The 16,870-nt window shown below is 52.5% G+C and overlaps 1 protein-coding gene across 3 annotated transcripts in view; it reads right to left on the bottom strand.

The window, feature by feature from the left end:
- ATP2A3 (ATPase sarcoplasmic/endoplasmic reticulum Ca2+ transporting 3) overlaps positions 1 to 2,870 on the bottom strand; it is a 49,183-nt gene extending 46,313 nt beyond the window's left edge. For all 3 annotated transcript variants that reach the window (XM_080629755.1, XM_080629757.1, XM_080629756.1), the window contains exon 1: positions 2,698 to 2,870. In XM_080629755.1, the coding sequence (XP_080485881.1) occupies positions 2,698 to 2,815 (118 nt within the window). In that variant the 5' untranslated portion in view covers positions 2,816 to 2,870. The remainder of the gene's footprint in view (positions 1 to 2,697) is intronic.
- Positions 2,871 to 16,870: the final 14,000 nt, after the last annotated feature.

Genomic DNA, 16,870 nt, shown 5'->3' with positions numbered 1-16,870 from the left:
AAATGTTCTGTGGCTTCTCCAGCTTCCTTGGCAAACGAAACAGCCATGACAGAGCTGAAACTGGAACACGAGCTCTTCCTAAAAGGAGAAATATCTTCTTCCAGTCCAGCAATCTACATCTCACTGCTTAGCTGCCAAGCCACGGATTGGAGATATTAAATAATCAGTATTGCTCTCCGTTTCCTCCTGCAAATGTAAATATGAGCACTGGAGCTGAAAAAGCAATCGTAGGCTCCAAAAGAACACTCACCCCCTAAAATATATATATTTTTAATATCAAACACACCAACGGCCGCTGCTTCTCACTTAATGCTGGACCTCATTGCTCCAGCATTTAAAATGCATCAATAGAATGAAGAAGCAGCAGAGAGCAGCTCTCTGAAGTATCTCAGGAGGCAGATTTTAAGAAGGCTGATGTATTTTAGATTGTGATTCACGACCACACTGGCAGCTTGATTTCAGGTGAAATGAATGAATGCAAGACGGGAGGCTGTGAAAATGAAACTAGCTGGAGCCGAAGGGCTGCTCTGCCCTTCAAGCCACCTAAGCTTTGAATCTTCTTCCCCCTTCTGCACAAGCTCAAGCGTGTCACCGAACGGCCCCACACTTCCGCTGCTGGAGTTTAATTAAGCCTAAATTAAAATGCAATTTAATACAGGTCATTTTTAAGCCCAGCTCACCATCCCACACTGCTCCCTGGAGCAGTTCTCCCACGTGGGGCGCGCAAAGGTACCCCAGCACAGCCAAGGAGGCTGGCTCCTGCTGCTCCAACACAACCTGCAAGTTCTCACCATGCTGGAAAAAAAAGGCTATTAGCTTAACGTCAAGGTTCTAAACCAAGCAAATCACAAAGGGTCCCATTCTGTGTGATTTTAAGCTGTGCTAACGTGCCTGAATCTCATCCGTGCCATGAGAAAAACATATCTACAGCACAAAAATTGCAACAATTCAGAATTCTTAAAGAAAATCTTCAACCACATTTTTACCGCTGGTTACGCTGCCCATGTTATTGCTCTCAATGTCCATGCACATCACTGTGAGCTGTACTGTGCAGAAGATGCAGACCTCTGCTTCGAAGGTAAAAGCCATAGGACATCCCAAAGTCAAAAGCTCTTGCGAATCAACAGCCTGCAAGAAACCCAACACTGAACTTTACGAGAAGCAAAACTGCAGAGAGCCAAGCACAGAGCTCGCCTTCATGGATGAAGGAAGACAAATAAAAAGACAAACTTAACTGCTATTGCTAATCCTTTGCTTTGCACCTACATCAGACATTCAAGCCACCTTCCTCAAGGAGAGCCCAGTGCCACCGAGCAGCCAACGTGCCTGACTCAGGGACGATGATTCACTTGGACAAACAGAAGGATGAAGCCACCATGAACCCCACAATGGTGATGCCCATAGGTGACACGCTGCAGCATGGCACACAGCACACATCACGTTCTCATGGGGTCAAGGGACGGCGCAGAAATGTTGGGAGCAATTATACCTTGAAATCAGGCCGCTCACGTGTTTGTTAAGGATGCATTTTGCATTCAGCCCCCAAAGCAGAGGGATCCCTCCCCTCCCTACTAATGAGACAGGTCCCCAGCTGCCTTCCTCCAAAACCAGGTCAGACAAGGGCAGATAGGATAGATGCTCCATTCCTTACACCTTGCGCAGAGTGCTCCACGCTAAGAGCTTCCAAGTGCAGTCCTGACCACACCAACCCAGGGAGCAAAGCATAAGCTACCCGATATGGGGAGTGCTGGTAGGAAGGGGGACCCCAAGCACAGCCCAGTACACAGGACTGATGCCCACAAGGCTGGTTTGGAGTCCACACAGCCCTCTTAATGAATAAATATGCAGAGAGCAATCCTGCCAGCATCTGCTTGGGGTTTCCTTAGCCTCATCCTTAAGGATCAAACAAAAAGCAGACGCAACAAGCTCCAACTCAGGAGAGAGTTTACACACTTATCTCCTTGCACAATTTCGAGACAGGACCGGCTACTCCAAAGCACTGGAACAAACTCACCCTAAAACCCTCCCGCTTCTGTGCGCAGAGTCGATGACCTACGTCCTGCCACAGCCTGACTGGGTAGGTGCAGGCACTCCGCTAAGTCCCTCCTGTGCACACTGAGCACTTGCAAACCGCGAGGTTAAGAACTGCCCTTATCCAGCCTAGAAGATGCCCAGCTGCTCAAGGAGGGCTCCCCGGGTCAGAGGAGCAAGCAGCCAGGCCGTTGCACACCCCATCATCCTATCTCCCCCTGACACCCCTTCCTCTTCCGCAGCAGCACCCAGGGCCCAGCCAGTGCTGTGGCGAGCTGGGAGCCAGGTCCCCCCCATAGCAACACCTCTTGCCTCGATTTTGGGGCTTCCCTCTTTCACCCACGGCAACGGGGGGGACCTCCCCCTCTTCTTCTTTGCCACATATCCGCGTCCCTCCGCCATTCCGCCAGAGGAATTACTACCCCGCTAATTTCCAGCACCGGCGGCCGCCCATACCCCCATAACTCGGTAATTGACTTAAGCCGGCAAACATTCCCCTAATCAACAGGTATCCCACAGCAAATCGCCACGGCTCCTCCGGGGCGTGGAGGGATACTCTGGGCCCCCGGCCCCAAGCTTCACCCCGGCTCTTCCCGGTCCCGACGGAAGGTCCCAGCCGCCGCATTGTCCCGTTAGGGCCGCCCCATCCCGCCGTCCCGCACTAACCATTGGGGCCGTACTTCTCCCGGCTGCGGCGGACCTGCTCCGGGCTGAGCCCGCAGCTCTCGCTCACGCCGAAGCGGCGGAGGACGTCGAGCACCGGCAGGCTGTGAGCCGCCTCCATGCCCCGGCCCGGCGGCTGCTCGGCGGGGGCACACGCGGCGCCGCTCACACGGAGCTGCTTCGGCACCTCTCCGCCCGCACCGGGCCCGCCTCCGCCCGCCGTCCCGCCCCGCGCCCAGCACCGCCTCCCGCGGGCAGCCCCGCACCGCACCGAGCCGAGCCGGGGGGAGCGGGGACGCTCCGGGTCCGGCACCCGCCCCTCGGCAGCACAGAGCGGCCCTGCGCAAAAGGGGCTCGTCGGTGCCCCTCGTATTTTCATCACAGACGGGTTTGTGTTGGAAGGGACCTTAAAGCTCATCCAGCTCCAACCCCTGCCACGGCCAGGGACCCCTTCCACTGGAGCAGCTTGCTCCAAGCCCCTGTGTCCAACCTGGCCTTGAACACTGCCAGGGATGGGGCAGCCACAGCTTCTCTGGGCACCCTGGGCCAGCGCCTCAGCACCCTCACCCTTAGTTTTCTTAATTATTCCCAGCCCCCTCGGCAGTGATGCTGGCGGCCAGGATAATCCTCTTGCCCCAGGGGAAACATCCCCAGGTAGTGTTTTTTCCTTCGGGTGGTGGAAGACATGGGAAGGAGTCGTTCAGCCCTGTGTGAGGAGAGGGGGTGCCCTCCATCACCCCTCATCCAGCTGGAATTGGGCCATGCCCTGTTCCCGCTCCTCCCACCCTTCCGGCAGGCCCATATCCAGGGGCAGTGTCTGATGGTGATGAGAGCCCTGGAATTACGAATCACTGCCTGACACTTGTGAAAACCATTGTCGACACTGTCCCCATTGATACACCATATCTGGAGGGAGGCAGCTCTGCTGAGCTGCCTTAAGCTTTTGAAACACGATATGTAAAATGTCACCACAGGGAGATGCAGGAAGAAGCCAAGGCACGTGGTAAAACCCAAGCTTCAGTATCACTGAGTGGGTCCCAGACATCCCAGGGAATCAAGCTTCACAGCGCTTAGTGCTCCTCATCCCCATGGCAGAAGGCAGTACATCCATATTCCAGCAAACAGGTTCATTCTGGAGGCACTTGTGGGTTTGCAAAGATTCAGCCCAGTAGGGCTGCCCTCGACCCCTCTCACTGCCCCATTTAACCAGGCTCCCATCCCCTTTCTGCTCAGCTCAGTAGGGGCCAGAGCACTCTTTTTGCTTTACATCACTCTTTTGCAACACCTGCTCGCAGCAGGCTATTTAAATGACTGTTTCTAGCGGGAAAATGACTGTTTATAGCAGCAAAATAACTGATTATAGCAGACCCCCCCTCCCCCCCATACAGCAGAGACCAGGAGCACCGTGAGGAGTTGTCCTGATCTGGAAAGGAAGGGTTGTTCCCAAAATCCATGGTACAACCCAGCTAAGCAACCACCTCACCCCCTATCTGCAGGACTTATCCATGTAGTGCACCTAACTCAGCTCTTCACTTGAGCAGTTTTCCTGTGACCCGGGTAAAACCCACTCCCAGTGACTGTCCCCACGTGAACACCAACTTCTGACTTTTCAGGTACTTCCAGTTTTCTCACTACACTCACTGCTGACTGATGTCAACGGGCACTGCTCAACAGCTGAAGGTGGAGACACAGGGTAACAAACCCAGCTTCTGCGGAAATGGGCCCAAAGCAGAGATTGGGTACAGCAGCAAGCGTGAGGAAGTGGCAGCAGACATCTCGGGGAGGAGCTCTAGCTTCTTTATTTCTATATAGATTCATTTATAGAATCATAGAATAGAATAGAAACATAGAATAGTTAGGGTTGGAAAGGACCTTAATATCATCTAGTTCCACCCCCCCTGTAATGGACAGGGACACCTCACACTAAACCATGCCACCCAAAGCCCTGTCCAACCTGGACTTGAACGCCGCCAGGGATGGAGCATTCACAACTTCCCTGGGCCACCCATTCCAGTGCCTCACCGCCCTCTCAGTAAAGAATTTCTTCCTTAGATCCAATCTAAACTTCCCCTGTTTAAGTTTTAATCCGTTACCCCTTGTCCTGTCACTACAGTCCCTGATGAAGAGTCCCTCCCCAGCATCCTTGTAGGCCCCCTTCAGACACTGGAAGCTGCTCTGAGGTCTCCACGCAGCTTCTCTTCTCCAAGCTGAACAGCCCCAACTTTCTCAGCCTGGCTCCATACAGGAGGTGCTTCACTCCCCTGATCATCCTCGTGGCCTCCTCTGGACTTGTTCCAACAGTTCCATGTCCTTTTTATGTTGAGGACACCAGAACTGCACACAAGACTCCAAGTGAGGTCTCATGAGAGCAGAGTAGAGGGGCAGGATCACCTCCTTCGACCTGCTGGTCACGCTCCTCTTGATGCAGCCCAGGATACGGTTGCTTTCTGGGCTGCGAGCGCACACTGCAGCTGGCTCATGTTCATTTTCTCATCGACCAACACCCCCAAGTCCTTCTCTGCAGGGCTGCTCTGAATCTCTTCTCTGCCCAACCTGTAGCTGGGCCTGGGATTGCCGCGACCCAGGTGTAGGACCTTGCACTTGGCATGGTTAAACTTCATCAGGTTGGCATCAGCCCACCTCACAAGCGTGTCAAGGTCCCTCTGGATGGCATCCCTTCCCTCCGGCGTATCAACCGAACCACACAGCTTGGTGTCATCGGCAAACTTGCTGAGGGCGCACTCAATCCCACTGTCCATGTCAGCGACAAAGATGTTGAACAAGACCGGTCCCAACACCGATCCCTGAGGGACACCACTCGTTACCGGTCTCCAGCTGGACATTGAGCCATTGACCACAACTCTTTGCATGCTGCCATCCAGCCAGTTCTTTATCCACCGAGTGGTCCATCCATCAAATTGGTGTCCCTCCAATTTAGAGACAAGGATGTCATGTGGGACAGTGTCGAATGCTTTGCACAAGTCCAGCTAGATGACGTCAACTGCTCTGCCCCTGTCCATCAGCTCTGTAGCCCCATCATAGAAGCCCACCAAATCGGTCAGGCAGGATTTCCCCTTAGTGAAGCCATGCTGGCTGTCACCAACCACCTCCTTGTTTTTCATGTGCCTTAGCATGCCTTCCAGGAGAATCTGCTCCAAGAGTTTGCCAGGCACAGAGGTGAGACTGACTGGTCTGTAATTCCCTTGGTCATCCATTGTTATATTTCCCTTTTTCCAGTCGTTGGGAACTTCACCTGACTGCCATGATTTTTCAAATACGATGGCCAGTGGCTTAGCAACTTCATTCACCGGCTCCTTCAGGACCTGCGGATGGATTTCATCAGGTCCCATGGACTTGTGCACGTTCAGGCTCTTAAGATGGTCTCGAACCAGATCCTCTCCTACAGTGGGCCTAGGGTCTTCATTCTCACAGTCCCTGCGTCCGCCTTCCAAGACTTGGGTGGTGCAGTCAGAGCCTTTGCCAGTGAAGACCAAGGCAAAGAAGTCATTAAGAACCTCAGCCTTCTCCAAATCCCGGGTAGCCAGTTCTCCCAATAGCTTCCAGAGGGGGCCTACGTTGTCCCCAGTCTGTGTTTTATTTGCTACGTACCTATAGAATCCCTTCCTGTTATCCTTAACATCCCTAGCCAAGTTCAAATCTAACTGGGCCTTAGCTTTCCTAACCTGGTCCCTAGCTTCCCAGACAACATCCCTGTATTCTTCCCAGGCTGCCTGTCCTTACTTCTACCTTTTATAAGCCTCTTTTTTTCCTTCGAAGTTTCCTCAGCAGCTCCTTATCCACCCAAAGAGGTCTCCTGGCCCTCCTGCTGCACTTCCTTCTAGTTGGGATGCAACACTCCTGAGCTTGAAGCAGGTGATCCTTGAATATCAACTAACAGTCTTGGGTCCCCCTGCCCTCTAGGGCTGTATCCCATGGAACTTTACTAAGCAGGTTCCTGAAGAGGCCAAAGTCTGCTCTCTTGAAGTCCAGGGCAGTGAGCTTGCTGCACGCTCTTCTCACTGTCCTGAGGATCTCGAATTCGACCATCTCGTGGTCGCTGCATCCAAGGCTGCCCTGGAGCGTCACATTTCCAACCAGCCCTTCCCTGTTGGTGAGCATGAGGTCAAGCATGGCACCTCTCCTTGTTGGCTCCTCTGTTACTTGGAGAAGGAAGTTATCTTCCACACAATCGAGGAACCTCCTGGATTGCTTGTGCCGGGCCGTACCTTCACTCCAACAGATGTCAGGATGGTTAAAGTCTCCCATGAGAACAAGGGCTTGTGAGCATGAGGCTGTTCCTATCTGCCTATAGAGCACTTCATCCACAGATTCCTCTTGATCAGGTGGTCTGTAACAGATCCCCACAGTAATGTCTCCCATCGCTGTTCTCCCTTTAACCTTGACCCACAAACTCTCTGTCGACTGTTCACCCGTCCCCAGACAGAGTTCCATACTCCCCAGCCTATCCCTAACATAAACAGCAACTCCCCCTCCCCGCCTGCCAGGCCTGTCTTTTCCAAAGAGCCTGTAACCTTCCATTCCAACACTCCGGTCATAGGAGCCATCCCACCATGTTTCTGTGATGCCTATTATATCATACCCCCATAGACGTGCACACATCTCTAATTCCTCTTGTCTGTTCCCCATGCTACGGGCGTTTGTATAGAGGCATCTGAGCCGAGCTCCAAATGAAGCCGGCTCATTGGCTGGAGCGGCTGGAATATCTCTGCATTGCTCCGAGTATTTATTATAGGTGCTGGCAACTGACTGGGTGTGTTGGGATGGAACAACACCCCCCTTCCCCAACACATCTAGTTTAAAGCATCCTTGACCAGCCTGGCAAGCCTCCTACCAAAACCACTCTTCCCCTTCGTTGTCAGACTAGCTCCACCAGCCCCCAGTAGACCTGGCCTGCTAACTTGGGTTCCGTGTTCAAGACACCCAAACCCCTGGCTATGGCACCACTGTTCGAATCATTTATTAACCTGGCCAATCCTCCTGGCTTTTTAGGGTCCTCCCCTGTATCCTGGAGAATTGACAAAAAAACAATCTGAGCTCCAGAGCCCCTAACCACCTCTCCCAGGGCTCTGTAGTCCTTCTTTATGTTCTCCAGCCTACTGCTATCAACATCACTAGCACCCACATGGATCACCAGAAGTGGGTAATAGTCCATGGGGCTCACTAGAGCAGGCAGCCTCTCTGCAGCATCCCTGATCCGTGCCCCAGGCAGGCAACACCTCCCTTGAGAGTGGGTCAGGCCGACAGATGGGTGCTTCTGTCCCTTTCAAAGCAGAGTCCCCTACCACCATGACCCGCCTCTTCTTCCTGGCAGCACCAGTAGAGATCTTCTTTACCAGTGCACCAGCCGGTTGTTCCTGGTGTGACTGCATTTCCTCCTTAGCCCCTGCAGGACAGCAAAGCGGTTCTGGGTGGGGACAACAGCTTTAGGAGGAAGCCCCTTGCTGTTAACTGTCCTCTTCCTCCTTTCTTTGTTGGGGTTTTGTTGCTGTTTCCCAGCTTGCTGGGTTAGCGGCCTCCTCCTCTCCTCCATGAGCTGCAGGGCACGCTTGAGGCCCCTGCAGAGTTCGGGCCTGGAGGAGGCCGCCCCGCTTCCTCTCAGCGTCCCTGACATCTCGCAGCCCATTGCCAGCGCCCCGCAGCTCAGCCCCTGCTGCAGGAGGGCCGGCACCAGGGAGCACGGAGCGCAGCCCTGCCCATTGGGCCCCGTTCCCTCACCGCACCGCTGCAGGCACTCTCTGCCCTCCGAGCCCTGCACGGCCCTGCCTGGGTGCCTCCGGTGGCCACCGCCGGGGCAGCCAGAGCAGAGCTCCCAGACGGGGAGAAAATGTTTTAGAGCTCCCACCAGAAACACAGGTTCAGGTTTTTAAGTTTGTTAAACTCATTTATTGCCAGTTCACCTCAGCTGATGGTGTGGGAGGCAGAGGGGTGCCCGTGCAGCGGTGCCATGGGCCCTCCTGCAGGGAGCCCAGCTCCCAGCCCTGCAGTTTGGCCTCGCTTCATTGTGTTCACCTGAGTCTTGAGGCCATTTTTTGGGGGGGGGAAAGGGTGTTTCTGCTGCTGAGCTCCCCAGGCAATAGTGCTGCCCTCGGGGGAAGGCTGCCGCAGGGCTCTCCGGCTCACCAGACTGTTCATATTAAAATACGATGTGCTCTTGTCAAGGTGCACAAGGACTTCATGCACTAGATCATCCCAAAAGCAGGGAAATGCCCTCAAGACAGCTGCTTTAGCAGGGGTTTAGACCAACTGCATCACCCAGCCTGCAGCCAGGGTGGGAGCTGCCTACAGGCAGCTGAACAATCCTTGTCACCCTGCTCCAGGGCAGCACCATCCACCCCACCTACAATAAAGCAATCTACGCAAATTATTAGCAACTGGGAACGTAGTCAGTCCAGCAATGACCAGTGAAGGAAACGGGTCTGTCATGAAAACACCCTCACTATTACAAGCAACAGGCCTGTGGCTACTGGAGCAAACCAGGCTCGGGGGGAGCAGGGCTCAATTGCCAGTTTGTCTCAGCTGTGTAAAAAGTAAACCCCAAAAGCAATGTCATGGTTCTCTGCTCAAAGAGCTCCAGACAACAAAAGTGGACGCAGGACCTACAGCTGCCGACTGACCATAGCACATAGCATGATTTCAATACTGAAGCAGGGAACCTAGCACTATCTCCTTGACGTACGAAATCGCTTAAAACCTGCCCTATGGCGTAAAATTTCCATTTTCCCATCTTTCCTACATGCTGGGGCAAACGTCAGCCAGATTTGGGATGAGGAATAGACCTACTAAGGAGGTGCTCCAGACCCCATGCAGATGCAATGGCCCAAGGCAGAGGATTTTGTCCACTGATGTAGCCCCTCTCCTAGCAGATGGACACAATCAGCCTCAGAACCCAGCAGAGCTGTGAGGTAAAGATGGGCTGAACAGCAGGAAAAAGTGAGAGAAGGCAGCATGGAGGGGGGTACACAATACCAGATGCTTATAGGGATGTACTCAAGTGTTTAATATGAAATAGAGAAAGGTTTCTGGTTGATAAATGGAGCCTTCTGGTCCCGCAGGGTCAGCGAGTGGCCCTGCTGCTGGCCCGGCTCCTTTGGCCAGTGCTGCTGGCGCCTTGGAACATCACCGGTGGGGCAGCTTCTTTGGGGGTGCAGCGGAGTCTTCAGAGCTGCTGGGCTTCCTCTTGTCAGTGCAGCAGCTCCTGTGCCTGGAGCAGGCCCTGCCCTGGTGAGGGGCAGAGGCCTCGGCCACATCCTGCCCTGGCTCCTGCTGTGCATCTTCCTGCTCCGCTGGGATGGGAGCGGGGATGCAGGCAGGATCCACCTGCACGGCCGCGGTCGAGGTGCTCAGGAGCGCGCCCGCGTCCGCTGCGGCAGCGCTGCTGGAGGGGGCTGCTCTGGGCTCAGGGGTCCCCAGCATGCAGGCAGCGGGGCTGAGGCTGCGCTCGGGGCTCAGCTCCCAGCCCCTGGGGCGGGCAGAGCAGGTGACTCTGGTCGTGACGCTCCACTCGCCTCTGTGCTGGGAGCCAGAGGAGGTGGTGCTCTTCATGAGGTTGCCCTCTTCTTGCTCCCGCCACCAGCTGAACTCGGCCCAGCACTCGCTGGCTCTCTGGCTCTTCTCCAAGCCGCCGCCAGCACAGCAGTCCTCGCACCAGGAGTTTGTGCGCTTCCTCCCCGCACTCCTTCTCCGTGGCCTCATGGAGCTTGCGCACAAACTCCAACATGTGGCCCAGCTCCTTTGGCCAGTGGTGGCTCCGGCTTCTAGCATTATTGGTGGTGTTATTTCTTTGCGGGTGCAGAGGTGTTCTTGAAGCTGATGGTCTTCCTCTTGTGACGGCAGTGGGTTTGGTATATTCAACACATTGTACCATTTAACTTCTTGGTAGCAAGGGCATATTGCCATTTTCCTTTCAATTTTGTGTCTGCCAGGACCCTCACATCCTATTCTGCAAAGCTGTTTTCTAAACAGTTATTACCCAGCATTTCCTGGTTCATGGAGTTTTTCACTCCCAGGTACATGTCTTTGCACTTACTCTTTTTGAACCTTTGAAGTTCTTGTCAGCCTATTTCTCCAGCCTGTCAAGAAGGAGATGTAAGAGAAGGGAAGCAGGAATATTAACAAAGAAGCATGAGTTACCCATTTCTTTTGCCTCCACTTTGTTCTTTAGAGTTGGGGAATAAATTACCTTTGCTGGAAAGACTGAGAGAGCAGCCTGTGTGTTGATAACTGGCCCAGAGGCTCCAGCTCTGGTGATGGATAACGCATGCTAATGAAGCCCGAGTTTAGGCTAACCACGGGTTTAAGGATTGTCAGTGGCAATTATAGCTTGAAGGATGGAGGAAAATGTGCAGGGCTTCCAGGCGACTATTCCATCCTCACTCAGGTCAAGCACCTCTTATCTCAGAAGGGAGTTATGAGTGGTGACAGATGCAGGAGCCAGTCCTTGGCATGTGCATTTAACACTATTTTGGGAATCTTACTGCGACCCCTTGAGCTCACCTGCGGGTGCACATTCTGTGCCCCTTGGGTTGCTCCCAGGAGAGGAGCTGTGAGTCTAAGGAGAGAGAATTCAGGGTTAACCGTCCTAAATGGATAGGGTAATGCCACACAAGGAGGTGTGAATCTCTTCTGTCAACAGCCCTCACCTTCATAAAGCATCCCAGGGTTATGTGCAGCTGCCCCATGTGTGGCTCCAGCATCCTCCCTGGCTCTGGGACATTCATGAATTAAAGGCAACAGTGCCATTGCCATTTGCAATTCCGCTCCTGTGCTTCCTCCCGCTGCATCCCACAGTTCATGAATCCCCATGCACAGGGGAAAGTTAGGGACAGGGCTTTTTTGTCACGGCAGCTTAGACATTTGCTTTTCCTGTGGAGAAAAAAATAAAAATACTCCTTGAAATAACATTTTGAGGCTCTTCTAAATGTTACACGCCAGGCGACCTTTCAGAGCCAGGCTTAGGGGGTTATTTTTAATCCCTAGGCCAGGACTCCCAGCAGCTGCAGGCCAATCCTGCTCCCCAAGTGCTGGATCTAAAAAGCACTGAAACATCAATCTTCAGCTCTGCAACAGTCAGGGATGGAGCTCCAGGATTTCTACCCTTGCTGGAATGATGCACCCTCGGCTGTGTATCCTGTACACACTGCCCTGTGCACCTTGAGGTGGTGTAAGGAGTGTGGTTACCACCAGGCTTTGGCTTCTCAGAGCATAAACGCAGCCACTGAGGGTGTCAGGGAAGCACCAGACATGCCATACATCCCACTGGGATGCATGGGATGATGTGGATTTGCACAGATTCACAGCAGTCCTGGCTCTGTAAAGCCCCCCAGCTGGTGCCATGGATCCTGGACATTCCTGACCAGCACAGGATCCTGAGGAAGGCAGAGGTTATGGCTAGGGTTTACAAAGAGGAATGGTCCATACAGACAAGGCTATTCGGAGGCAATGGAGGCACAGGGCAGTTGCCCTATTTTCCAGCTCTGCTCCCACTACAGATGGCTACGAGGAATAGGATTCCCAGTGTCAGGCAATATTTACAGTGGCAGCTATAAAGCCTGTGTGATGAGATTGCCTTTCCTTCCATGGCTCTGTCTATAATTAAGCTGGGAATGGGGTTTCCTAAATGCAGTGCCCCAACTAAGGAATTTCTGGAGTGATTGCCGGCTGGATTTGAGCAGGAATTCCATGACATTTCCAAACTCCCTGGCATCCTTCCCCCAGCCAGCAGCAGCACACTTAGGAGCCTCTGTTTATGAATGCAGACCTATACTGGGCAATTATTAATTTTGTTAAAGCTGTATTCCAATCCCTTTCAAAGGTAGGAAAATACATTCATATCCATTGAAGGGGAACACCGTGACACCCACTCTGACACTCCAGTGGGTTTTTCCCTGATACAAAATACCTCCTGGAAAAAATCCTGCCTTTGTGGCATGTCATTCCTGGCGTTTTTACTGGAGTTCAGGAGACAGTGAAAGCAAATAACACAACCAGAGGCTCCAAGGCAGTGCTGAGCAAGCTGGAAGCCCCGCACATACCTGGGGCTGGGCTGATGCTTGAGGTGGTTACTTCAGCCCTCTCACTATGGGCAAAATTTCACTCCACATTTCCCTCCACAAACCAAACATGGAAAAATGTCTGGTTTCAACTAGGCAGAATGTGCGACTCCAGCTCTCCATAGAGATGCACTGTTCACCATGGGAAGGGTAGGGGCTGAACCAGCAGCACTGGGGTTTTGCCTCTTTCCTTCACACCTTCTTCACCTTTTCTTTCTCCTACCAAGCAGGAATCACACAATCACACACCGTGCCAGGAACTGGTGCCCTCCAACCAATTCACCAAAGCTGGGTTTTTACAGTGCAATTTCTTTTTAAGGCTGATTCCCAGGTCTGGAGGGTGGGAAAACTGGGGGTTTGTAACTGCACTGACTCCTTCCCGTAGTTTCCTAGGAGATTGGCTGCCTGTGCTGAGTGATGATGAACACAGGACTGAATCTGGTCCCCTGCCCTGCACCATCTCCCCTTGCAAGCCACTGAGGCCATGCTGCTGAGCCCTGGCCCTTGTCTCAGACAGCAGCCGAGCTTTGTAGAGAAAAATAAATGAATAAACAAATGAAATTAGAATTTAAAACAAAGAATGAGAATTAAAAGCTTTGTGGGTGCCAGGCGCCGTGCACTGGCCAGCGAGACACCCTCCTCACAGTGAAGGAAGGAACTGGGACATGCCATCTTCAGCTCTTCAGCTGTACAAATCCCACCATGGCCATCAGACCCCGAGGAGAGAACTGTGGACATGGTTCACTAGGATAGCAAATGAAACCCCTTGTGCAGCCTGCAGCTGCGCTTTGCAGAGCAGTGAGCATCCCTCCCTCCTTCCTCCGGATTCTGCTGCCTCCAAACCATCAGAAATGTGCCAAAAAGGGATATTTGGTGACATACTTTGAGCGTCGGGGCTGGGGGAAGTGACCTTTAGTGAGGATGGGAACGCCGGCCTGGCTATTTTTAACTGAGCATCAGGCCGAGCAATGGCGGGTTTCCTTCCTCTTTCTCTCTTGTGAGCTCTGAGCAAAGGAAAACCAGAGAAACCTCCACAAACCTCCACTCTGAGGCAGGGAAGCCCAGGAGAAAAAAAAGAAAGGTAACCCATCACATTTCTGTGCAGTGTTGGGATGGATGGATTGGGTTGGGAATGGCTCTGTGAAGTGGGAGGATACAGCAGTGACCCTGCTGAAGCTTTTCTAGCAAGAAAAATGCAACCAAGGATTAAAGGGACTGGTCTGATAGGGGAGTCACGTTGGAAGGGACAGCGAAATATAAAAAGCAGCAGGATTTTTCTTTCCAAAAGTCCCAGGACACTTCCTAAACAAGAAAAAAAGGGACTTTCCCCCTTTCAAGAAACATGGGTTTAGTTCCATTTAAGAAAGGGAGGAACTCAAAGTGATAAAAATGAAAAGCTTTGTTTGCTGTAGCTTTCTTTCCCAAAATCACTTTATCTTATTGTCTTGAAAGAAGCAGCCAAGCCACCACTCCCAATTTGATGCCAGCACCGAAAAAACCCTCTCAAACATATTAAACTTTGCCATCAATTACCAACACACACCTACAGTTCCAGGACACCTTATTCTTCTGGGTGCATCAATACCCCAGACCATGTGGACCACATCCCTGCCTGCAGGATGGGCAAGCCAGGACCGAAATCCTGTTGTCGTTCTCTGGAAAACACAAAAATATTTTACATCAAAAAGCTTTAGAGAACTGGCTCATTCAGTGGTGTCATCACTGTATTTACAGCTTCTGCTAGTGTCTGTGTTTTGCAGGTAGCCTGCAAAGAAGTGGAAACATTACGTGGAGTGAGATATATGTGTTTAGCTATATATAACTTGCAAATAAATTGAGTGCTACCTATGTGCCACATCAAAGGAATTGTTTGCCAAATACTTCACACGCTGCTGTCTGTTTCTCCGATTCTCTTCCATGAAGAAAGAATCTATCCTACTTTAGAGAGCAAATACAAAGCATGACAGGAACAGCTTTTGGCTCCACCAAGGAGGAACATGTGCAATTGCTCAGTTCCTTTCGGTTTGGATGCTGAGCCCAGAAACCCTGGGGGCTGCTCATACCAAAGGTGGTGGCCTTTGCAGGAAATGGAAAGCTTTTTTTTTCATCAATTTTTGCCTGTTTTTTTTTTTCCCAGATTGAGGAATTAGTGATGGCTTCCCAGCTCAGACATGGTAGCTGAGCATCCCTCCAAATCAAGTCGTGGAATGGCCTAGGTTGAAGGGGATCTTAAAGCTCATCCAGTTCTAATCCCCTGCCATGGGCAGGTACACCTTCCACTACAGCAGATTGCTCCAGTGGCTCTAGTTGGTCTTACACTGTCACTGGGCTTGGATCAAGAAACCAGGGGCTATGGAGGTAAAAATAAAGAAAACAACCAAACCCCCCCTATGCCTTTGCAGTTCTCCTCCTTCCATGGCTCCAGGGGCTGGGGCTTCAGGAGCAAACACATTCCTGATACGTACAGTAACATGCTGAGCAATGGTATTTTTCCCTCAGTGCCTGGAGCCCAGCTGGGATGACTCTGGGAGAGCCCAGGGGGGACTTTCCAGCTTCCCACAATGTGAGCCACATCTCAGTCATGTTTGTGTGGGTCCATCCTGGGTCCCCAGCCAGGGCCACCACCGCTGGGGACACTTCTGCTGGCAGTGGCCCAGCCCCCCCGGTGACCCCAAACCTCATGCTAAGCCACTGAGGGTTCACCAAGGGGAAACACCACTTCTCATCCTTCCCAAACCATGGGCCATCCCCTTCCTTTTACTTCTTTTAATATCATTTTTATAAAGCACAGCTTGACTTTGCTCTCGTTTTCTCTCTTGCCCAAGCACAGAGGCTCATGTGGTCACTCCATTCCAGCAGGCTCCCTCCTTTCCTGAGTTTTCCCACAGGATAGTTCTTATTTGCACACAATTCCCTGCCATGGCAGGTTGCTCCTGGGAACATCTGCAGTACTGCAGCCATTGGGCCTGTGCACGGATGACAAGGGGAACCCAGGAGCCAAGGGGACAAGGCACCCACCTTCCCCTGGGTGATCAAGGGGCTGCAAAGCAAATCAACTGCCAAAACGTCCCCCTGGCTTGTTGGGCAGGGATGAGCTGGGGCTCTGGGATGGAGGTGGGATGGAGCTGGCACCAGCGTGGCGTCACTGCGGTCGGGATGTCAGGAACAACCGTGCCACAAGAATCGAAGCCGGGAATCTGGAAATAAAAATATCACACATGATTTCAGGCTTGCTGAAAGCATGATTGACTGTTTAATTCCACACACACACACACTCCTCTCCTCCCAGCCAGGGTGACTCAGCCCTGGCATGGCCACGGAGGCTTCTCCTGGCTCCTGCCCTTGCCGCGAGAGCGGAAAACGCACCCTCTCCTAAACGGTGGCAGCAATAATCATGGCCAGCACTCACAGGGCTGATTGACTGCTGCCAATTCAAACAGAGCTGGAAGCGCTCTCCCACACTCAGCCGGGGCAGCAGAGGCACCCGCTGCTGAGAAACCACTCTCCATGGCCCTGGGATGCTGCTGAACCCCAAACCAGCAGCCCAAGGGATGAGGATGCTGGGCATATGAGGCAAGTGGGAAAGCCAAAGCTCTGATGCTTAAACTGCGACCAGGCCAGAGCACTGCTGCCATGGGATGGCTTCTGCTTCCATGGCCATGTGAGATGCGGCACTGGCCTTAGTGCTTGGCAGGGCCGGGCATGTGGAGGAAGATAAATCCCACAGCTTGAGGGAAGAAGATGAACCCCTTGGGATAACCCATCTCCTGGAGCCACTTCTTTTAGTCAAGTGCAAAGCTGCGAAGACGAAAATTGAGCCAACAATTTGAAAGCCTCAATCCCACACCAAGGAATTAGAAAAATACTGTCCAAAGAAAATGGGCTCCTCTGGGGCTGTTTGAAGCAGAGCTGCCTGCTCATGGGGCCTGGGTTGGTTTTGGTTTATTTTAACAGTTTTTAGTATTTGCAGGTCTTAATCATTTACTAAGCAAAAGCAGCCCGCTACAGCTGGGGACATAACCCTTCAACTGGCCCAGTTCCCCTTCCCAGCAGCAGAAGCACTCAGCGATTCTAAAGTTCACCTTTTGCCATTGGCATCGTGGCTG

Source organism: Psittacula echo, assembly GCF_963264785.1.
Source record: "Psittacula echo genome assembly, chromosome: 15".
Classification (NCBI taxonomy): domain Eukaryota; kingdom Metazoa; phylum Chordata; class Aves; order Psittaciformes; family Psittacidae; genus Psittacula; species Psittacula echo.
The sequence above is the reverse complement of the archived record's forward strand: the minus strand, read 5'-3'. Positions and strand labels throughout refer to the sequence as shown.